This window comes from Mustela putorius, unplaced genomic scaffold (genome assembly GCF_011764305.1).
Source record: "Mustela putorius furo isolate JIRA1106 unplaced genomic scaffold, ASM1176430v1.1 tig00000145_pilon_pilon_pilon, whole genome shotgun sequence".
NCBI classification, from domain to species: domain Eukaryota; kingdom Metazoa; phylum Chordata; class Mammalia; order Carnivora; family Mustelidae; genus Mustela; species Mustela putorius.
In genome coordinates this window covers 12,378,505-12,400,951 of record NW_025421294.1, presented here as the reverse complement: position 1 = coordinate 12,400,951, position 22,447 = coordinate 12,378,505, and the positions used below count along the sequence as shown (strand labels likewise).

Sequence of the window (22,447 nt, the reverse complement as noted above, 5' to 3'; positions counted from 1 at the left end):
GTTAAAAGCAACTTTTTTTTTTTTTTTTAATTTATTTATTTGACAGAGATCACAAGTAGGCAGAGAGAGGAGGAAGCAGACTCCCTGCTGAGCAGAGAGCCTGATGCGGGACTTGATCCTAGGACCCTGAGATCATGACCTGAGCCAAAGGCAGCGGCTTAACCCATTGAACCACTCAGGCGTCCTTAAAAGCAACTCTTAAGGGAACAATTTTTATAATTTGGAAAGTCCTTCCCCAGTAAGGACTTGTCAGATCATAATAAATTGGCCCAAGTTTTGGCCCATAATTTTGTACAGATGGATTCTCTGGAAGGTTAATTGACTTGCCTGTTTTTCATAGAATTACTGTGAGCCTAAACTAGAATCCAGGATGCATTTCTTATTCTGTACTCTTTACATAGAACTCATTTTGGAATGCTGTCAAATGATTAAATATCTCATTTCATAGCCTGTGCAGTGGGATTTGCAATTGTTCGAAAATGATGACTTAAATTACTTAAACTGAGATCACTTCTTAGAGTTTCTCTGGTTGCTCCTTTTCCCTGAGGTGTAGGTCTTTGCAATTTACTTCCCCTTCCTGATTTCCTTGTAAACCTAGCGGCTCTAATCCAGCCCTTTAGCAGGCTTTTTTTTTTTTTTTTTTTTTTTTTTTTTTTATTTGACAGGCCAAGTAGGCAGAGAGGCAGGCAGAGAGAGAGGAAGAGCTTCTGACTTAAATCATGACCCGAGCCGAAAGTTTCCCACTGCTACCCAGCGCCCCAGCTTTTTTTTTTTTTTTCAGCCTACTTTTCTTTCTGTCTACTTTATTTGAAATAGGTATGAGTTGTTTTCATTTTCAAGTGGATTGATAAAAAATTAGCAATAAATAGAAAATTGGTTACAAAACATAAGATTGAGAATAATTTTTGTCTTCATTCAGATGTTAATCTGAGGTTGATTAAGATGTACTCTTGATTTAAGATTAACTGTTTTTGTGATGAAATCCTTATTTCCAGAATGTGACCCTTGATCTGGATGTAGGTCTTCATGAATGATGATTTTGAGAATTGGGATTGCCACCTCTAAATCTGTTCTGATCTGTTCTAAATTACCTACAGGAAATGGTATTTATTTGAACTCAGTTAAGAGTACTTGAAATTTTAAGAGTACTTGAAATTCTTTCTTTAGACCTTACCCAGTGTAATTTTGATAAATACAGACTTTTTAGTAATAACTTCTTACACCTTCCTTCTTAACCTTTCATGTCTCCAAATTACTATTCATAGGTTCTCATTCATAATTAACCTTTTGTTTTCTATCAGGGCCCTTTTAATCTTACCTGAATAAATGGAACAGACATTAATTTACCGTGGGGTTCTCTATTTCAGTGTAATGGAAGTTTTTATTTATTGTTCGAAGATATGAGGACTTGAAATAAAAAGTAAAAATACTTTTAGAAGTACACTTTAGTAGTTTTCTGAGGTGTGTAGAGTTTTAGCCCCATCATGTGGTGAAATTTTAAACTGCATGTGGTTGATTATATGCGGCATAGGGCATTGACATTTGAGCTATTAGCTAATAAAAAGTAAATTTTAGGGGCGCCTGGGTGGCTTATGGGTTAAGCTTCTGCCTTCAGCTCAGGTAATGATCTCAGGGTCCTGGGATCGAGCCCTACATCGGGCTCTCTTTTCAGCAGGGAACCTGTTTCTCCCTCTCTTTCTGCCTGCCTCCCTGTCTACAGGTAATCTCTGTCAAATAAATACAATCTTTTTTTTAAAAAAGTATACTTTACATAATATTTTGTATACACATAGGTATCTGATGTTTTCTTGTGTGGTCTTCTTCTAGTAGAGGGGCTCTTGGGTGGCTCAGTGGGTAAAGCCTTTGGCTCAGGTCATGATCTCAAGAGTCCTGAGGCTGAGCCCTGATGGGCTCTCTGCTCAGCAGGGAGCCTGCTTCCCCTCTCTCTGACTACCTCTCTGCCTACTTGTGATCTCTCTCTCTTTCTCTCAAATAAAGAAATAAAATATTTATTTTTAAAAATAAAATCTTTAAAAAAATAAGTCTATTAGAAAATGTAAATTGCTTCTGATACTATCATCCTTTGATAGATTGTCAGTTGCATTTTGGGTAATAACATTTTTATTATTGAAGCAATACTGAACTGAAATGGTTGTAGGTACTGGAAAAGTTTAAATACCTCATTTTAGATGTTTCTCCTTCTGGCCATCTTACCCTTGGAAGGGTGATAAATCGATTCTTGTAATCGGGTTGAGGTATCATGTTGAGGTATCCTTTTATAGTATTGTTAGAACAAGGAAGATTCCTGGGACACCTGCAGCTTATTTGGAAAAGCTTGTAACTCTTGGTCTTGGAGTAGTGAACTCAAGCACCAACCACGTCGGTTGTGTGGAGCCTACTTAGGAAAAAAAAGGGAGGGGGGAGGTGGTTGATTCCAGGGGCGTGATACTAAAAGAGCAAATATGGGTGTGGTACGACATAGAAGATAAAGAAATTTTTATTCTTTTTAAGTACAAAGGAATACATACTTGTTATGATGACATTCCACTACAGTAAATTCATACTCATATTCAATATTCTGTAATTACTTCTATGGCTAGAGTGTAGCATTAGTGCATTATGGATTCTTTCAAGGTAACATCTAAAAAATAGTACTTAATATTTTCCCAAATTAAAAAAAAATAATGTGTAAACAGTGTTGGCTTGCTTTGAAAAAGTGTATTTAAAGTCCAGGCTAAGAGAAGATCTGAAAATTCAGTTAGCACTGGTATTGGCGTTCATTGAAATTTCTTGTTTACTACACATAGAATTTTTGTTACCTAGAGATTCATACTGTGGGCATCCAAGAAAAAATGCTAAATTATTTTTTAAAGGAATCCAGAAAAAGATTTTAATTATGTAAAGGGATAAAGACCATAAAGGAATAGAGAGAGGGTCTCTTTCTTGCTCATGGTAATAATCTTTTTTTGAGTCATCATGTACCAGTGATTGTATAAAAAAAAAAAACAGTTTATGTGAATGCTAACAAAAAACACAAGAGGTAAATTCTTGTTTTCTGTCTCCCATATACAAAGGTGGGAACTGAGGTTGAGAGAGGTAAGTAATATGCTCCAAAGTGCTGGAGCTAGGATAGGAATCCATGTGTGCCTGACATTAATGTTTATCAATTTAATAAATTTTTTTTCTCAACTGTTAGGTAGTAGATTGATTTTCAGAAGTGAATATTAGGATGCTTTTATGCATACAACAGAATGTATTTTTATCCTGGTTTGGATAAATGAAATTTTTTTCACTTTAGAGATGGCATCTCCAGTATCTATCATTACTGCATACAGATCTAACTTTTCAGCATGTGTAATCTTTTATTGAGTGGATCTACATGGATTATTTAGTTTACCAGTTAATGGACTAAGCTGCAGGATTGTCCATGCATCTCTTGAATACTTTTGTAGGATAAATTCTTAGAATCAGTGGATCAGAGGATTTGTACATTTTGGTAGGTAATGTCTAATAGCTCTCAGAAAGGTTGTATTGGGGTGCCTGGGTAGTTTAGTCGGTTAAGTGTCCTACTCTAGATTTCAGTTCAGGTCTTGATCTCCAGGTCCTGAGTTCATCCTCTAGGTTGGGCTCCTACTTTAAAAAAAAAAAAAAAAGTTATACATATTTATAATCCCATCAGAATTTTAGGAGGGGGCTCATGTTCTCAGTTTCGGCAGTACTGGATGTTTTCACATTTTTTTCATCTATGCAGTTAGATGACAAATGGTACTTAATTATTTTGCATTTTTAAATAATGGTTGAGTATATTTTGGTGTTAGGTTTCTTAAGAACTGCTTGTCATGTAATCTGTTTCTTAGTGATTTCATAATAGCTCTTTTCACATTGGGACATTTGTTTGCTGTATATATTGCAAATATATTTGCTTTGGTAATTTGTAATTTGCTTATTTGTTTTGGTAAATTTTTTTAAAGTTTTTGATTTCTACTCCAGTATAGTTAATATACATTGTTAAATTAGTTTCAGGTGTACAATGTAGTGATTCAGCAGTTCTCAACATGTTTTGATGATTCTTTACAAAACCTTGTTGAAAGTTTTAATGAAACCTACAAAGGATAGATTATAATTAAGTGAATGCTTATTAAACATCAAGATAGTCCTATCTTATTCTTCTATATTAGCTTTTATTTCTTCTGGAGGTAAAGCATTGTGTATATATTGAAGTCTAGTGTCTTATTTCTTCACAGTCCTTTCTCTTCATTTTTCCCCGGAGGTATTCTCAGGGTATGTGTTCTTATAACTACATTTGTGAATGTTAAATAATAATGTTACGTATGTTTTATATTTTACATTCATTGTGTCTTTGAGATTTTCTTGCCCCATGTTGATATCCACAAATGTAAGCTCTGTAACCATCTTAAAACTCTGTGTGGTAAAAACAAAAACAAAAAACCTCTGTGGTATCCTGTTTTGTTTATCTGTACTACATTTTATTTGTTCATTTAAGTTTAGATTGTTTATAATATTAAAAGTTTTGGCTACTATAGAGAAATTTTGCATTGAATATTCTTATGATATATCACCCTGTACACATGGGTAATAATTTTTTAGGCCACTGCTCCTCACACTTTAATGGATAAGAAAATAATCTGGGGGGGGCGCCTGCGTGGCTCAGTTGGTTAAGCAGCTGCCTTCGGCTCAGGCCATGGTTCCAGGGTCCTGGGATCGAGCCCCACATCGGGCTTCCTGTTCAGCAGAGAGCCTGCTTCTCTCTCTCCCTCTGCTTGCTGCTCTGCTTACTTGTGCTCTCTACCTCTCTGTCAAATAAATAAATAAAATCTTTAAAAAAAAAGGAAAAGAATCTGGGAATTTTGTTAAAGTGCAGATTCTTATTTCATTAGTTCTTGGAGAGGGCCCAAGTTATAACAGTCTTCAAAGTGATGTTGATTTTGCTTGTTTGTAGACAACAGTTTCAGCAGAAGTCCCCAATGTAGATTGAGAAAAAAAAAATTGCTGGGACTTCATTAGATATTGCTAAATTCTTCATCTGCATGGTGTACTGACTTATACTCCTGAATGCTCTATATAACTATTCTCTTTAAATGCTTGCCAAAACTTTGTTAAATTATCACAGTCAACTTTTTTGCCAATCTTTGTCATAAAGTGTGTTTTCACTCTTTCTTGAACATCAAATTACATTTCTGTGAAACGCCACTTTGTATCTTCGTTACTTCTTTTGGATTCCTTTTCTTTTCACATCAGGACAATATACCTCTCTATACATGTATATATGTATTACATATATGTATGCACATACATCATTTTTAACATCTTTAAAGTTACAGTGTTTTTGGTCTTGCATGTATAATTCATTGGGTGTATTCAAGTATTTTGTAGTACTTGTTGGCTGTTTTAAATAATACTTACTTACTTAATTTATTTTTTATTAAGTAAACTCTATATCCAGCATGGGTCTTAAGCTCCAACCAATGAGCCAGCCGAGTGCCTCTAAGTGATAGCTTTATTACTGGGGTGTGTGGCTGGCTCAGTTGGTAGAGCATGGGATTCTTAATCTTAGGATTGTGAGTTCAAGCTCCAGATGGGGCATAGTGTTTACTTAGAAAAATAATAAAAAGCTTTATTATTAAGTCTTTGTTACAGATCTACCTTTTTAGCCTTATTTCTTATTCTTACATTATTGTGTCTCTGAAGGGTCAGGGTTTTATCTTATTACCAAGCCAACATAGATGCTGGCAGGAGACAAGAGACTCCTGGATCAAGGGCCAAGAACTTCATTACTTAATAGCATGACAAGCAGAATAAGCATGATGTTGGTTTTTCATGCCCCGCCCCCAAACCTTTGGTAGTTGACATGGAAGGGTCCAGGTGGATGCCACACTTGGTGCTGCATGGGGTAATCCACTGCATTTGTAATAAGCCTGCTTTTTGTCCCAGAGAAGGATATTACCTATAATCCCTCAAACGTTGCTCACTGCAGACATAAACTTGAGAAATGGGCCATACAAAGAGCAGTGAAGGCCTTACATTCTTGGCATACAAGAAGACTGGAAAAAAAATGCTCAGGGCCCCTGATGGTTTGCCTGTCCCAACAATGAACCCATCAGCCCTACATGTTCTTGGCCAAACTTGGATTTTCATATGATTATACCACTCTGTCAGCCACTTTGATTATTCTGACCAAGGCTAAAACCAAATCCATTTAATTGATTATTCTAACCAAGGCTAAAATCAAATGCAATTAATTGTTTCATATAGCATTTAATTAAGGCTTCTGTTAACATCCCAAATAGCAGGGTAAGGCCAGGATCTAGCTGGTGGTGAGCAGATCCTAGAGGGGACATGTAGGTGTTTCTTTGTTTTGTTTTGTTTTGTTTTTCTTCCAGCCAGCCAGTGTGTGGTCTAAGGCTTCTCTGTTACCAATTGAAATCCACTCAAGAGAGTTTAAACTGACCTGATTTTTGGTATCATTAACCTACAATTATAAGGACAATAGATGGGCCAAAACCCAGCTCTCAACCTCCTAGAAGCTAGCCTGTGGCTTATTTTCCCCACACATAAAAACATTGCACAGTTCATTTTAGTTAGGGATTTGTTGATTTGGATTACTATTATTTGATTTGGATTACATTTTGATATTATTTACATATTATTTGATTATTTGATTACATGATTTGGATTACTATTACATTAGTTTGGTCAAGAATCATGGATTCAAGAATTTAGCCATTACTTGCAGCATCATTTGCCATATATAGCATAACTAGACGGTCAGGTGTTAGAGAATCATGAATTTTTATCATTCAGAATGCACTCAGGTTGTGCTGTTTTGTTTGGTTTTGCTTTTTTAAAGATTTTATTTATTTATTTGACAGAGTACAAGCAAGGGGAGTGGCAGGCAGAGGGTGAGGGAGAGGCAGGCTCCCTATTGAACAGAGAGCCTGTTGCAGGGCTCAGTCCCAGGACCCTGGGATCATGACCTGAGCTGAAGGCAGATGCTTCACTGACTAAGCTACCCAGTTGCCCCCAGGTTGTGCTGGTTTAGGTGTTTTTACACGTTCACATTCAGGAGCTGCTCTTGACATCAAGCACAGGAGAATAGTTAGGGACTGTTTATGGTCACATGAATTTTTCCGATTTCAGAGTATATGAGGATAGCACATTTAGCAGTGGATCAGTGTTTTCTCCATCTTCTGTATGATTCAGGCAGTGGTGCTGGTTCTAGGAGATAGAGCATTAATTGTTCTCTTTACTTCCTGTACTTTCTGGAGTCAAAGATGTTCCCTCTACGCTAGAGTTTTTTCTTTCTACACCCATGAATTTGGTGTATTTTATTTGGATAGCTGACTTCACTTAAAGAAAAATTCCATACTCACACCCAGATTTTTTATCTGGAAGAGTTGGATCCAAGTGGAATAAGGACATTTTTACATAACTGCAGGGACCAATTATAATACTCACCCTAGTCCACATTGGACACTGTACTGAATACTTGGTGAGAAGTGTACTGAAGCAAATGGTCACTATTTTCCTGTATAGGACCATGTCCCACCAAAAAGCGAATCCAGGTGCCCAAACCAGATTGAATTAATTGTTTCTTTTTGACCAAACCATCACTTTGAGAGGTAGCTTGGCCTGCAGTTTCTCTTAGGGGGAAGAAACATCATGTCAGGAGATAATCAAGGCAAAATTCTGGTATTTCAAAAATAGGTCTGTATAATTCATAACTTCACTTTTTAAAAAAATTTTTTAATCCTAACCACTACCTAAGAAGTGGCTAAGGAGAGATGATCTCTTTGGGTATGCTGCATTCGTTGACCAGAGTGTCTCATTAAAATGTGTGAAGAGGGGTGGGTGCCTGGGTAGCTCAGTCATTATGCACCTGCCTTCAGCTCAGGTCATGATCCCAGGGTCCTGGGATCAAGCCCTGTATTCCCGTATCCTGCTCAGCAGGAAGCCTGCTTTTCCCTCTCCTACTCCCCCTGCTTGTGTTCCCTCTCTTGCTGTGTCTCTGTCAAATACATAAAATATTTTTAAAAAAGAAAGTGAAGAGTTAAGGAATGTAGAGTTACAGATTGTTCTGAATTGAGTGTTCAGACAATTCCTGCTGTTCGGATAGTAGGAGGTGTAGAATGTTGAATAGTAGTATTTGAATATTGACCCATTACAGGTTGACCTTCATGATAAAAGATGTACTATTAGTGGAATATTGATGGTCCCCAAAAATGACATGGATTAATTTCAAGGATCACAGTCATGTGACCAGAGTTAGCCAGTCAGCTTGCAAAAGCAACACTGTAACCTGAAAAAATTTCCAACAGTGATGAAACACTTTTGATAGCTTCAAGGAGTGATCAAAGGTTTGATGTGTATTGTATAATGTGGGCTTCTTCATAGTGGGACAAATGGACCAACTTTTGGCAGGCTCACTGGTTAGCATGCAGGGAAGGCTTATACATCAGGAAGAATAAGTGGTCTATTTTGTGACTGGTCTACACGTCTGTGTGATGATTGATTTAGGTAGCATGCTACGGACTTAAGCAATATTCTAATTTTAGTTGTTTATGCCAGCATATCTTAACTGTAAACATCTGAGTGATTCAGATTCTCTGAGCAGCAGCAGCAGCTTCAAAGTTCATAATCCCAAAGAATTACTTTTGTTATGCTAGTCTCTAGTTTTCAGGTGATCTACGAGATGACTTGGGACATTGGCAAGAGTCCAAGAGGCAGAAAAAACATAAAACGTCTGGTGGTTAAGACTTAACTTAAGGCCAGTGTTGTATTTTTCTTTTAGCCCATTATGACACTGATCCACTTGGTCTTCCAGAGTTGTTGAGGTGGGATGGCTGCTGCCACCCAGTGGACACTGTTCTCTTTCCTCTTTTAATGCAGTTGAATCGGCACTGAACCAGACCTAGGCATTTAGGGGACTATGATTTGAGAGCATTATTGAACCAGGAGCTTGTTATACTGTCAGGGAGGGGAATAAGGTTTACCCCCAAAAAGGCAGCTGCCACTTCATACAAAACAGATGTTCCAGTGGCCAGGTCAGCTGCATGCTCAAATACTTTCCATTTGATCAAGAGCTGTAATGGTCCCCCTTTTCTGTTCTTAGTTTGAGTTCACTTTCATTTAAGAGCTCAGTAGGGCAGGAACCATATACCCTTTAAAAAGGGGGTGTACATGGCAGGCACATGGCAGTGCTGTACTGGGAAATAGCCTCCGAATATTCCACTACTCATCAAATTTTCAAACTATATCTCTGACCCCCCCCCCCCCCCCTTCTTCCTTCTGGGGGCCTATAGTGTTTTTGCTAGACTACCTGGAAGGGGACAGGAATTACCCATCATCCTGTGGTATTTCCTGAATGGAAGAATTTTGAGCATTTTCAGTATAAGTATGTAACAGTTAGTACAAGGTTAAAACACAAAAACAATAGTACATTGAATTGCCCTAAAAGCCTCACCTGCAGGATCACTTAAATTTGTCTTTCCGATTGCTGAATTTTCTTTATTGGGGCATCTTTTCTTACTACAGTAAGAAGCACAGATTGAGAAGTTTTGTACAAGCACTTCAGGATTAAAATCCAAGCTTTTGGGAGATTACATGATTTCTTCATCTGTGAATGTGGGAAAGTACAGGGTGGAGAAGATAACTCCTTTGGGGACTGCATGCATGGTTTGTAGGCATATTGTTTCTCTTCTGATTCTTCAATCCATGGTTGATGTTGTTTCTTCTGTGTACCTTCTGGCTTCAGCACAGAAGGGCCTTTCCTGCCCTCATGTACCATGCTGACATATTTTTTCCCATATTCCTCAATATTTTCAGGCACCACATGCTTAGAACTGTCTCATTCCTCATGGGAGTGGGTAGATGATGACTTGAGCATGTGTTTCTCACAGAGTTATAAAAGTTTGTCCCTTTCCTTAAATATCAGCATACTTGACATTCTCGTCAAAGCTGCTAAGGTTGATATAGTGGGGAGGGGAGGGACCAGGGAGTATAAAGGGCACAGAACACTTCCACTCTAGAAGCTAGGTTCTGCATTTGTTTTGTTTTCAGGTAGACCGTAGCCTTAACAAATTTTCTTCTGATGACTTTTTAATCTTTGTAAAACTCTGTAGCCTCATTGCTGTCCTCTGTTTAATCTTTGGAGTTGTATTGGCTTAGCAGCCACAGCCATGTTGCCTTTCAGATGGGACCCCATTGTCCTAATAAAAAATCCCAGTGTTTTACTTGGGAGAATTACCAAACCTAAAGCACTTTTGGATACCTTGTTTCAGTTCTACTCTTTGCCAGTTGAGTAGACCCTTACTTTGAGGGACCCTTACTTTCATTCATGACTTGGATGACAGCAGTTGCTGTCAGAATCTTGAGAGTCTTTGCCTATGCCCTAACGCAGCCTGGAGACCCTTGTATTTATTTTTTCCAGAAAATTAAGCTCTGTTAGCGTTACATCCTCACCACCCACACTGTTAGGGGTCTGTGAATGTTTTTCATCTTACCCCTACTTGAAGGCCTACCATAGTAACCTGTTACTGTTTCATGGATACTGGGTGAAGATATGAAATAATCAAGGGGACTTTATTTTTCATGGCACAAAAAACAGCATGAGGATGAGGTTGGGGGCAGTACGGGAGCAGCATCAACAAGTCCCACAGTATCAGTGTGGAGGAGCCCGATGGATGACATGGTGATGTGCAGTGGGTTTACATTGCAACGGAGAGACTCTGCTCATCGTCCTGGAGGTGGTTGTAAATAAGTCCAGCCCAGAGTCAGGGCACTTTAAGAAAAGGTTCGAAGTTTTGATTATGATCTTATCAGATTAATGGGTTAATACTGAGAAAGAACAGTAACCTTTATAAAAAGTTGTTACAAACACGTTATGGTTTTTATAGATAGCTAATTTTTAAAAATAGTTTTTTATTTACTTACTTTGTTAAAAGCTTTTATTTAGGGGCACCTGGGTGGCTCAGTCTGTTAATGTGTCTTCCTTTGCTTGGATCGTGATTCCAGCGTCTGGAATTGAGCCCCGTGTGGTTGGGCTGCTTGCCCATCAAGGAGCCTGCTTCTCCCTCTCTCTTTGCCTCCTGCTCCCCTAGCTGGTGTGTGCATGCATGCTTGCTTGTGCTCTCTCTCTCTGACAAATACATAAAATCTTAAAAAGAAAAAAAAAAGATTATTTGAGTGAGTCAGCATGAGCAAGGGGCAGGGGGGAGAGGCAGAGGGAGAAGCAGACAGATATCTGGCTGAGCAGGGGCCCCACAATGTGGGGCTTGATCCCAGGACCCTGAGATCATGACCTGAGCTGAAGGCAGATGCTTAACCAACATAGCCATCTAGGGGCCCCTAAAAATAGTTTTTATACATTTTTTTTTTAAAGATTTTATTCATAAGTAATTTCTCCATCCAGCCTGGGACTCAAACTTAGAACCCTGAGATCAAGAGTTACATGCTCCACATTTGGTAATTTTTAAAAAACATTTGTTTTGGGGAAGAGGAGTTTGGAAATAAATCTGAAGAACTTAGAATTTTAGCTTCATTTGCCATAACTTTCTGATACTAAAGAAAACCTTGAGCTATTTATATTTAAATCAAGTAATATATGATATGGAGTTTCTACATTTTGTTTTGTAAGAGAAGTACACTATGTTTGCCTTGTTTCCCTTAGAGTGGCATTTTATTTTTAAAGTTTTTGGGTAAGTAGATGTTGCTAAGCTCTTTCAGAATGATTTCCATTAGACAAAATAAACCAGCAATGGAATCTATCTTAATAAGTTACAGTTATGTAAATTGAAAGTAACTACAGAATGTTCTTAACCATTTAGAGTTTTTGAAATAAATTAAGCCAGGTTCTGTATGTATGTTCACCTGTGGGCTTACTTTGTTTCAGTCGTCAATAAATTTTGAGAAGCATTCTGAAAACTTTTCATGGACAGAAAATCGTTATGATGTGAATCGTCGACGACACAACTCTTCAGATGGCTTTGATTCTGGTATTGGACGTCCTAATGGAGGTAAAATTTGCTAAGAAATAAAAGTTTAAGGATAATTTTCTTCATGTTCTTTTAAGAATGTTGATATGATTCAATATTTAAGCAGAACCATCTTTGAATTTATAATACTTTACCATTATTAAATAAAGGTAATTTTGGAAGGAAAGAAAAAAATGGATGGCGGATGCATGGAAGAAATGGTACTGAAAACATAAATCATCGAGGGGGATACCATGGTGGAAGTTCCCGTTCTCGTAGCAGTATTTTCCATTCTGGAAAAAGCCAAGGACTACATGAAAACAGCATACCTGACAACGAAACAGGGCGGAAAGAAGACAAGAGAGAACGCAAACAGTTTGAGGCTGAGGATTTTGTAAGTTTCTTGTAGTTTTAATACAAACGAGGTTTCCGCAAGTGCCATTTTAGTCTCAAGGCTTTCTCATGAGATTTTGTCATTATGGTTCATTCTTCATAGAAATCATACCAGACAGGTTCAATTATTTTTTTTTTATTTTTAAGTTTTTATTTATTTATTAAAGATTTATTTATTCTAGAGTGGGTGGGTGCATGCATGCTTGAGTAGGAGCAGGTGAAGGGCTGAGGGTAGAAAATCTCAAGTGGATTCCCTGTAGACTGTGAGTCTGTTGCGGGGCTGGATCTTATGACCCTGGGATAAATTATCTGAGCTGAAATTTAAGAGTCAGATACTCAATTGACAGAGCCACCCAGCTTGCCTGTCCCCCCACCCTCCCCCCCAGGTTCAATTATTTTTAATCCTTACCTTTGTGAGGCTCTTTGTTTATATAATTTTCCACTTTCTCCTCCTACTTTCCTGTGTTGTGTCTTATGGCAAGATCTTTTAAAAACTTTGATTTCTAAAACACTTTTAAGCTTTTGGAAAGAATTTTTCTTTTTTTTTAAAGATTTTATTTGATAGAGATCACAAGTAGGCAGAGAGGCAGGCAGAGAGAAGGAGGAAGGGAAGCAGGCTCCCCGCTGAGCAGAGAGCCTGATGCGGGCTTCGATCCTAGAACCCTGGGATCATAACCTGAGCCAAAGGCAGGGGCTTTAACCCACTGAGCCACCCAGGCACCCTGAAAAGAATATTTTACCAGTATGTTCTGTTCAGATTCTCTCTTTTTAAATAATACTTGATTATTCATACATTGCTCTTAAGCTAATTCTGCGATAACTCTCCTTATCTTTCAAGTACTATATTCCAAAGTTTATTAATAGTCAGAGAAGGCAAACTAATTGTTGACCTAGGTTCGATATAATTAGAAATGTTAACTCTACTCTTGGGGTGCCTGGATGGCTCCGTCAATTGAGGTTGAGCGGTTGAGCATCTGTCTTTGGCCTGGGTCATATTCCCAGGGTCTTGGAATCGAGCCCCACATTGGTGTGCCTGCTTAGCGGGGACTGTGCTTTTCTCTCTTCCTCTGCCCGCGCTTGCTCTCTCTAAAATCTTGAAAACAAAAAACAAAACAAATCGCAAGAAATGTTAACTCCACTCTTAAAAACAAGTATGAACTGAATGCCAGGGTGACTTAACAGACTTGTTAAGCGTCTGTCTTTGGTGCAGGTCCATGATCCCAGAGTCCTGGGATCAAGTCCCACTTTGGGTTCCCTGCTTGGTGGGGAGCCTGTTTCTCTGCCCCTCCCATGGCTAGTGCACGCTCTCTCTGTCTCTAAAATAAAATCTTAAAAAAAAAAAGTACAAACTATTCAGAAATAATTTTCTTAATTTTTCCTTATTTTTAAGTCTCACTGTGTGGGTGGCTATCTAAACACTGTCCTTCTCCAGTTGTGTAAAAAATTGATCTAGTGTAAAATCTTATTTATCTAGTATTTTTTGTTGTTCATCCCTGGTAATTTATTTTTCTGTATATACACTCATTTTTCATTCTGTATCTATTTGAGTGTCTCTGTGAATCCAGCTGTCAATACATAGAACAAGGTAGCAAAGTGCTTACTTAATCTCAGTGAATTTCTATTCTGTTAGATACGTTCACGACATAAAAAGAAGTAATTAGTATTTTGCAGAGAATTTAGGTAAGAAGTGACTGGGTGGCTACTTGGGAGGTCAGGAGAGGTTTCTCTAGGGAAGTGACATTTAAACTGGGATATACTTGTTAAGGAGTGAGCTTTGTTAAAACTGGAAGGAAGAGGAAGAATTAGTGCAGAGGCCTAACTAAGGTTGGGAGTGAGCTTGTAATGTTTAAGGGATAAAAGTTAGGTCAGTAATGGATAGTGATTATTAAACCAGGTTAGAGAGGTAGCAAGAGGTTTTGATTGATTAGGACTTTGGCAGTTGTTAGGTTTTCACTGCTGAAAGGTGAGGACTTAGTGTTTAATTACAGATGCAGTAGGAGGAAGCCCTTTTGGAAGAAAATCATTTGATCTCATTTTAATTTTTTAGAAGACTTTCAGTTATTGGATCTTGAATGGATTACAGGGAGAGCAGGGAGACCAATTAGGAAGTGGTTGATGATGGCTTGACTTGGGCAGCTATGATTAATGAAAATAATATTTTGGTTATGTTTTGATGGTAGTTTGGGTGGAGGGTACAAGCAAGTCAAAGAATTTGATAGATTGGATTTGGGCAGGGGAGTAGTGAGAGAAAGAGAACAACAAAATAATATTCAAAGGTCCTGTAGTGAAGTAACTTTGGAATTGCTATGCCTTCCCATTTTGGTGGTTCATTTTTCCCATAAGATAGAATTTTTATAATATAAACAAACAAGGAGTGGTCATAGTATGCTATCAGTGTTACAGAGGTTAAATGAATAATGCAGTAAATCACTGCAAAACAGGGTTGTGACACACAACAAGCATCCAGTGAAACCTTGTTGCTGCCATTACTGTCTCACCCCCACTTCTGAAATGGTGATCCCAGCCCTGAAGATAGATAGACTTACAAGGTAATTTCTAATGCTGTATTTTTTAGAAATCACCTATAGCTTCCACCAAAGTCTTTTGATACCTTACTTAGTTTGTATCGAGAAATCATACTCGTATGCATGCATACTCTTTTGGGACTTTACAGTAATGTTAACAGTGTTAATAGTTCACTTTCGTGGGTAAGTAAAACACATTAGAATTCCTTTTATTCAGCATGTTAAGTACCTTTAAGGCAGTCTGTGTTGCTGGGTAATATGGAAAATATCTGCCTGGAAATTTAGGATTCTGAAATTCGTTTTAGAGAGCACATTCATTGCTCAACTCAGTTTTTTAATACCCTGTGAATTACTTGTCGAAATAAAAATTTGTACTTTGAGTGTGTTAACTAGTGCATCCAACAGTGAAAACCTAACAACTCTTGCCCCAGTGAGTAGTATGATTTTTCTCTTCCTTGCTCTTAACCTTAGGCTGAGAGGATAATTTTTCTAGTTGGTGCAAAGACGACATTGTCTTATGTTTTGCTCTGTTTTTTTGTTTGTTTGTTTGTTTGTTTTAATTCACATATTTCTTTCAGATAGTTGAGGATAAGAATATTTATGTATTTATTTTTAAAAATACTTTATTTGAGAGAGAGGAAGAGAGAGAACAAGCCAGAGGGAAGAGGGAGCAGCAGGGAGCCCAGTGTGGGGCTTGACCTCAGGACCCTGGGATCATGACCCAAACAGAAGGTAGCCGCTTAACTGACTGAGCCACCCAGGTGCCCCAAGGTTAAGAATATTTGTTTGCCCTCTAGAAGTGTGAGGATAGTAACATTCTGATGGTTAGCAGAATAAGTTGGAAGTAAGGTTTATGAATAGTCTTTTAATAGTTAAGTGTTGATTGTGCATACCAGGTGTGTGTGGTTGTTGTTGTTTTTTAAATTAATTTATGTGAGAGAATGTGCTGAGTGTGTGCCTGAGAGGGGGAGTGACTGGGGTGGGTAGAATCTCAAGCAGACTTCCTTGCTAAGTGCGTGCTAGGACCCTCATGGGGCTCCATCCTCGGACCCATGAGATCATGACCTAAGTTGAAACTGAGTTGGTTGCTCAACCAGTTGAGCCACCCAGGTGCCCCTTCAGTATGGTTTTGAGATTACTTTTAAAAGGTTTATTTATTTATTTTTTTAAAGATTTTATTTATTTGACAGTGTGTGCGTGCCCAAGCTGGGGGTGGCAGGCTCCCTGTAGGATCCTAACATAGGTCTTGATCCCAGAACCCTGGGATCATGACCTGAGCCCAATGCAGATGTTTAACCAGCTGAGCCACCCAGGTGCCCCTAAAAGGTTTAATTTTAAAATATGTGGTCAGAGGGGCGCCTGGGTGGCTCAGTCTGTAAGTGTCTTCAGTGTCCTGCTCAGCAGAAAGCCTGCTTCTCCCTCTCTCACTTCCCCTGCTTGTGTTCTCTCTCTTGCGGTGTCTCTGTCAAATAAATAAATAAATAAAATCTTAAAAAAGAAAATGTGGGCATTGTGACTCTTTGTTTTATTCTTTTTATTCTGATTTCTTTCAGCCGTCTTTAAATCCTGAATATGAGAGAGAACCAAATCAGAATAAATCTTTAGCTGCAGGTGTATGGGGTAAGTGATTTTTAATCTATCTTTGAGGGGTATAAAATGTTACTTGTAGGTTCTACTTTTTTCTGTTTTTAAAAATATATAGCCTGGAATTAATTTACTCTTTTAAATATGTTTTTGAGTGCTCAGCTACATAAAAAGGTAGCACTTAATCTTTTACAAACAAGATACTGGGATAGAAAGAGTTTGATGTGAAATACTTGATTTGCACATATTAGTACCATTAAGTATACTCGTGAGTTTAGTTTTTCTTTGTAAGGGTTGTAAGTTAATGTAATCAATGTCATTTCAAGAGCAGCCTGATAATCTAAGGAAACAAAAACTTAGTTTAAATTAATTTTTAGTTTTTCGCAGTTGAAAACTTACTTAACTGGAAAGATAAGTACTTCTAATCGTGTGACATAAAATTAATCTTTTTACTTAAGAAAATGGTTATACATAGAGAGTATTAAATAATTGTATAAATTTGCCTATGGAACTAATCTGTGTTTGAAATTATTTGCCTTTTTGATTGTCAAAGCTTAATGACATTTTTTGGGTAATAACTCCCTTTTCATTAAAACTGAGTTTAATTTGATAGCATCTTAAAGAAGATTAAACTGCACTCATAGTATAAATCAGACAGCTTTTTAAAGATTCAAGTGAAGTTTAAAATAATGGAAAAATTTTAAATACGAAGATTTGATACCTGAAAAATTAATTATTTGATGCCAAATTCAAAGGTGATGAATCCACTTTGGAACTTATACACATGTTCATTTGTATTTTCCTATTGAAAATTATCAACTTACCAAAACAAAAGGATTGTGGCTTGTGATAGCATACTAGTCCTAATGACGAAGGCATTATTTTAAACTTTGCCACTTCCTCTGCTGTTCTTTATTGTATTTATGGGGTGATACTCTGGGGAGTTACTTTGTTTTCTTTTAATCTCCCGATTTATTTAAGGGCTTTTTGAGGGTGGGGGTGGGGGTGGCAGGACACTGTTAGAACCATGTGAATGGCATTGTTTTTTCTGTATTGCAAATTAGTATTTCTACCACTCTCCCCAGGCCTACACGCCCAGACACACACATACCCAACCAAAAAAATCTCCCAAGCTCCTCTCTTAGGTATGTTTCCTTATTATTCAGTTTTTCTGGGAACAGCTGATTGCTTAAGAATATAGAACCACCTGGAAGGTGTTAAATAGAATCTCTAAGAAATTAGGAATAATTTGGATTTGATTAGAATGAAAGTAAATAAAAAATCAATGTCAGTGAGCATTTGTCATATAAAACTACCTGTAGATACGATTGGTACTGATCCTTGGTTAATTTAATAATTTTAGAAATGATTTAAAGGCAAATACATCTTTGAAAATATTGAGAATAAAATGTATTAATATAAAGATTTTGGTTCTACTGTTTCAGGGTTGGTCTAAGGATTTTGAGCACTAGTTGAAAAGATGTTTAAAAGGAAGATGTACTCTTTACTGTGCCTTAGGTAAACTAAGAAGTGTGTCTGCATTAGAAAAAAGAAAATGGTTAATTGTGGCTTGATCAACTGTTAAATTCCCAGTACTTCCCATAGAATACAATGAGATTTTCATTGTATTACACTTCACTATTCCTTTCTCACTTCCCCTTCGGGTTCCCAAATACTGTTTCCCCATTGCAACATTTAAAATAACAATGTTCCTGAGGAAGACATGAGAGAATTTTAGGAAAGACTTCAATAGAACTTTTCTAGTGCTACTTCCTTCAGGTAAGTAAAAATTTAATAACAGAATGTAATATGTAATAAAAAACAAACTAGGTTGTCCCTGAAACTGTCCTTCCATAGATCAGAAATTGCAAGAGTAAACAGTATCCCAACTGGGGAAAAAAAAAACACCTTGAGGGAAAATAATTATCTTGCTTAAAATACAGTTACATAAGTTTAATTCTACTTAGAATTTAATCAGCTTTTTTGGAAACACCTTCATGTAGCTTTTATCTGTGACTTCTTTATTGTTCTGATCTTAATTAGGATCACTGTTCTTAGGTACCTAAGATTAATGCTTACTAAATTAATCTATCTCTAGGTCCTTATTAATTTAAAACTAAAAGAAAAAGGTACTTGAGTGTGCCTGTGACAATTTTAAAAAAGTAAGTTGTGTGACTGATTTATTTGGGAGGTGAGAAAGAGAAAAAACGATGTGTATTTGTATGCTGTTTGAGACACAGTTTGTGACTGTTGATACGTATGTTTTCAGAGGTCCTACTGGCTATTTTTGTGTTGATGAATTATGTCAGCAGTACATTACAGGCAGAGGCTAACATTTAGTACTTAGTTACTAAATAATGAAAAATTTCATTCACTAGTAATTAACTAAAGCATAGTCGTGTTTCCGCCCAGCATTTATTTTTGTGTCTGTTCCTTGATAACTTGATCTTTCCTGATTTTTGCTCATATTTGATAATGCTACTTAAGGGTACCAAGGTTCATTTTTAAGCATTTTTATTTGTTTAACTTTCTAAGAGCAAATTAGTGACTATTTGTTAAGATAGGTTATTTTCTATATAATAAGTATAAAAATCTGTGATGGCATTTTAGAGAATTCCAGTGATATTAGCCAAAAGCATCAGATTGGGTGACATGATTCTATTGAATTAGATCATGATGACAACCAGTTTTATTTTTCTTTTTAATGAACTTTGTAAATAGAGTTAAGAGAAAGGAATAATCCTTCTTGAATTTCTTTGTAAAAGCATTTAGTTGGTAGTTTATGTGTGGAAATGGCTCCACTTTTCCAGTAATATCTTATATGAAAATAGTTGTTAAACTGTAACAAGAAGAAAAAGGTATTGCAGCGTATCTTCAAGGTTGAGAAGGGAAAATTAGTAAGATTTTATTAGACGTTTTGACAAGTAAATTTCAGTGGGTCAGAGTTAGAAATATTATTTATTCATCATGTAAGTTACTCTTTTGAGAAGTGTGAGTAATGTAGGGGACCTTGTTCAGGTAAAACACCATACACCCCTACTCTTGGCATAAATTACAAGTTAATGAATCTCATTTGTTTGAAACTCCCATTACTATAAATCAAATCAGGTATGTACATTAAATTTAAAAAAATTGAAAACCAAAAAGATTAAAATAGCATCAATTTATGTAAATCAGAAACAGATTTTTGTGCATTAAAATTAGTGTTCACAGTAGGAATTTGTCTTAATTTGCTGTGGTACAGATTGAGTTTGATATTTGTGTATTATTGTGTCTTAATGTAACTAAATTTCCTCTTCAGAGTAGTGTGAAAATTTCTCGTTTAATTCACCCATTTGGCTCTTTTGCTTTTGTTCAAATTGCCTCTTCTCTTAGATCAAGATAATAAGGAACCTAAATCAGTAACTTAGCATCAGGAAACAGTGGACTTTGACCTCATTTGATAGTATGCACTTAAAACAGGCTTCTCATTCAGAACATTTAGTTATAGGCCTATTTGTAGTATTTTTAGGTGGGGATGGTAAACATTTTGCAGTATTTGGCCTAGTCGTACTTTAATTTCCATTTTTTCCACTAGTATAATATAGTGATTAAGGGTATTTGCTTTTGAATCAGATAGACCTGCGTCCAAACATTAGGTTTTACCTAATGGTTATTCAGACTTTGGGCAGATGATCTCAGTGAATTTTCTGTGAGATGAGGATGATCACAATAATCTGTAATGAAAAAAAATTGTTAATATTGGATAAAATATTTAAACTGTGTAAAATCGATCTTTTATAAAATCCTTGATCACATTACACGTGTAATGACTGTTAGCTAAGTAATGTTCAAATCTAGTAGATTTTAATAAATCTACTAGATTTATTAAAAAGCAAAAGGAATTTTTTTTTCTTTTATAATATGTATTCATTTGACAGAGAGAGACTACAAGTAACAGAGCAATGGAGAGAGAGAGAAGGGAAAAGCAGGCTCCCCGCTGAGCAGAGAGCTCGATGTGGGGCTTGATCCCAGGACTCTGGGATCATGATCTGAGCCGAAGGCAGAGGCTCAACCCACTGAGCCACCCAGGCGCCCCAGCAAAAGGAATTTTAAGTGAGAGATCAAAGAATAGACTGAATCAGAAAATCCATACAAGATACCTACATGGAGAGTAGTGAAAGAGGATGAAAAATTGAGATGTCCTCTTTTAACTGTACACGTTTCCAAATTATTTTGTCCTACAGATAGCACTATTTTAATTAAAACTTTTTCTCCAAAGAATTGAGCTAGTCCTCCTCCCACCATTGACTTTGTATTTAAGGAAAAAGATTATTATATTCATAGATCTTAGGAGAGCATAAATAACAAGATAATAAAAGGATATTTAAGGTCAGTTTTTGTCAGATTACAGTTTGTGAGGATACTGGAAAATGATGGTATGAAAATCTTAAGCCAATATTTGTTGCATTGTATTCAGGTGTTTTTTATTTTTATTTTTATTTTTTTAAAGATTTTATTTATTTGAGAGAGGGGGAGAGAGAGCAAGAGATCCTGAGTAGGGTGAGGGACTGAGGGAGAAGCAGACTCCTTGCTGACCAGGAAGCCTGCCCTGGGGTTCCATCCTAGGACTCAGGGAGCATGACCTGAACCAAAAGTGGATGCCTAACTGACTGAGCCACCCAGTATCTCTGCCTCCAGGTGTTTTAAACTTATATTTAAAAGAGAATACCTGCTTATATGAGCTTGAGATAATAAGGTCATGTAGAAGAAAGTCCCTGAGATGACTTACTTTCTAGTTTTTTTTTTTTTTTTTAATTTAAGTGTTAAAGTCTTTAACCAGTACGTAAATTTTGTCTTTTAAATAATAAGCAGTTTGGGTTTTTTCATATAATTTACTGGTTGACCAAGTAAAAAATGAAGAAAGTATAGAAGGAAACATTGGATACTGTTTGAATCCAAAAGCTTCAGTACTTGGAAGATTTATGTCAGGAGAATTTGTAGAGAGAATCTGAACAGATGTACATTTGGCCTTTGAACAGTGCAAGAGTTGGGAACCTTGATGCCCCCTCCCACCTAAGTTGAAGATCTATGTATAACTTTTAACCCCCCAACTTCTAATAGTTAATTATTGTTTGGAAGCCTTATACTCTTAGTACAGGCAATTAACACATATTTTGTATATTACATGTATTATAATGTTGTTTTTTTTAAAAATTTTATTCACATTTTAGAGAGCACGAGAGGGGGGAGGGTCAGAGGGAGAAGCAGATTCCCTGCTGAGCAGGGAGCCCAGCGTGGGACTCCATCTCAGAACCCTGGGATCATGACCTGAGCCGAATGCAGGTGCCAACTGACTCGAAGCCACCCAGGCGCCCACATGTATTATATATTAAGTTCATTGGAGAAAAGAAAACCTGCATATAGGTGGACTGGTGCAGTTCAGACCTTGTTATTCAGGGGTCAGCTGTAATACAAAGTGAATATAAATGACTCGAATTAAGTTTGGCAGTTAGTGCTCTCATCATCATTACCCTTCATATTACTTTTATGATACGATTGCTATTAACATGTTCTCATTTTTATTTTTATTTATTTATTTTGAGATAGAGCCTGTAGGGGAGAGGGAGAGAATCTCAAGCAGACTTGGAGCCTGACGAGGGGCTCTGTCTCAGGACCCTGAGATCATGACCTGAGCTGAAATCAAGGGCTGGGTGCTTAACTGAGCCACCCAGGCACCCCAACTTTCTTGTTTTTAAATGTCAGGCTCTCTTTATTCAGGACCATTGCACAGGACACAAGTTAGTCTGTATTATGTTTATTTCTGTCACGGTTTTTCTCCATAATGTTAAATCAATCTAAAATTTGATATATAGCATTGAAATATAATTGGAAGCATATTGTAATGGGATAGCATTTGACTTTTTTGGACATTTTTTCTAGTATTTTTGTAAAAACTTCACAGTTAACTCTATA

The 22,447-nt window shown here is 36.9% G+C and overlaps 1 protein-coding gene across 5 annotated transcripts in view; it reads left to right on the top strand.

Moving 5' to 3' along the window:
* The window catches only part of GPBP1 (GC-rich promoter binding protein 1), a 76,555-nt gene that overhangs the window by 34,527 nt on the left and 19,581 nt on the right, over positions 1-22,447 (top strand). For 4 of the 5 annotated variants that reach the window (XR_006605327.1, XR_006605328.1, XM_004744626.3 and 1 more), the window contains exons 4-7: positions 11,909-12,032; positions 12,161-12,384; positions 16,462-16,528; positions 17,578-17,637. Coding sequence is in view for 3 of the 5 variants with exons in the window: in XM_004744626.3 (XP_004744683.1) it covers positions 11,909-12,032; positions 12,161-12,384; positions 16,462-16,528; positions 17,578-17,637 (475 nt within the window). In the remaining 2 variants the exon portion in view is untranslated. The remainder of the gene's footprint in view (positions 1-11,908; positions 12,033-12,160; positions 12,385-16,461; positions 16,529-17,577; positions 17,638-22,447) is intronic. The other variant, XM_004744627.3, reaches the window with a different exon arrangement.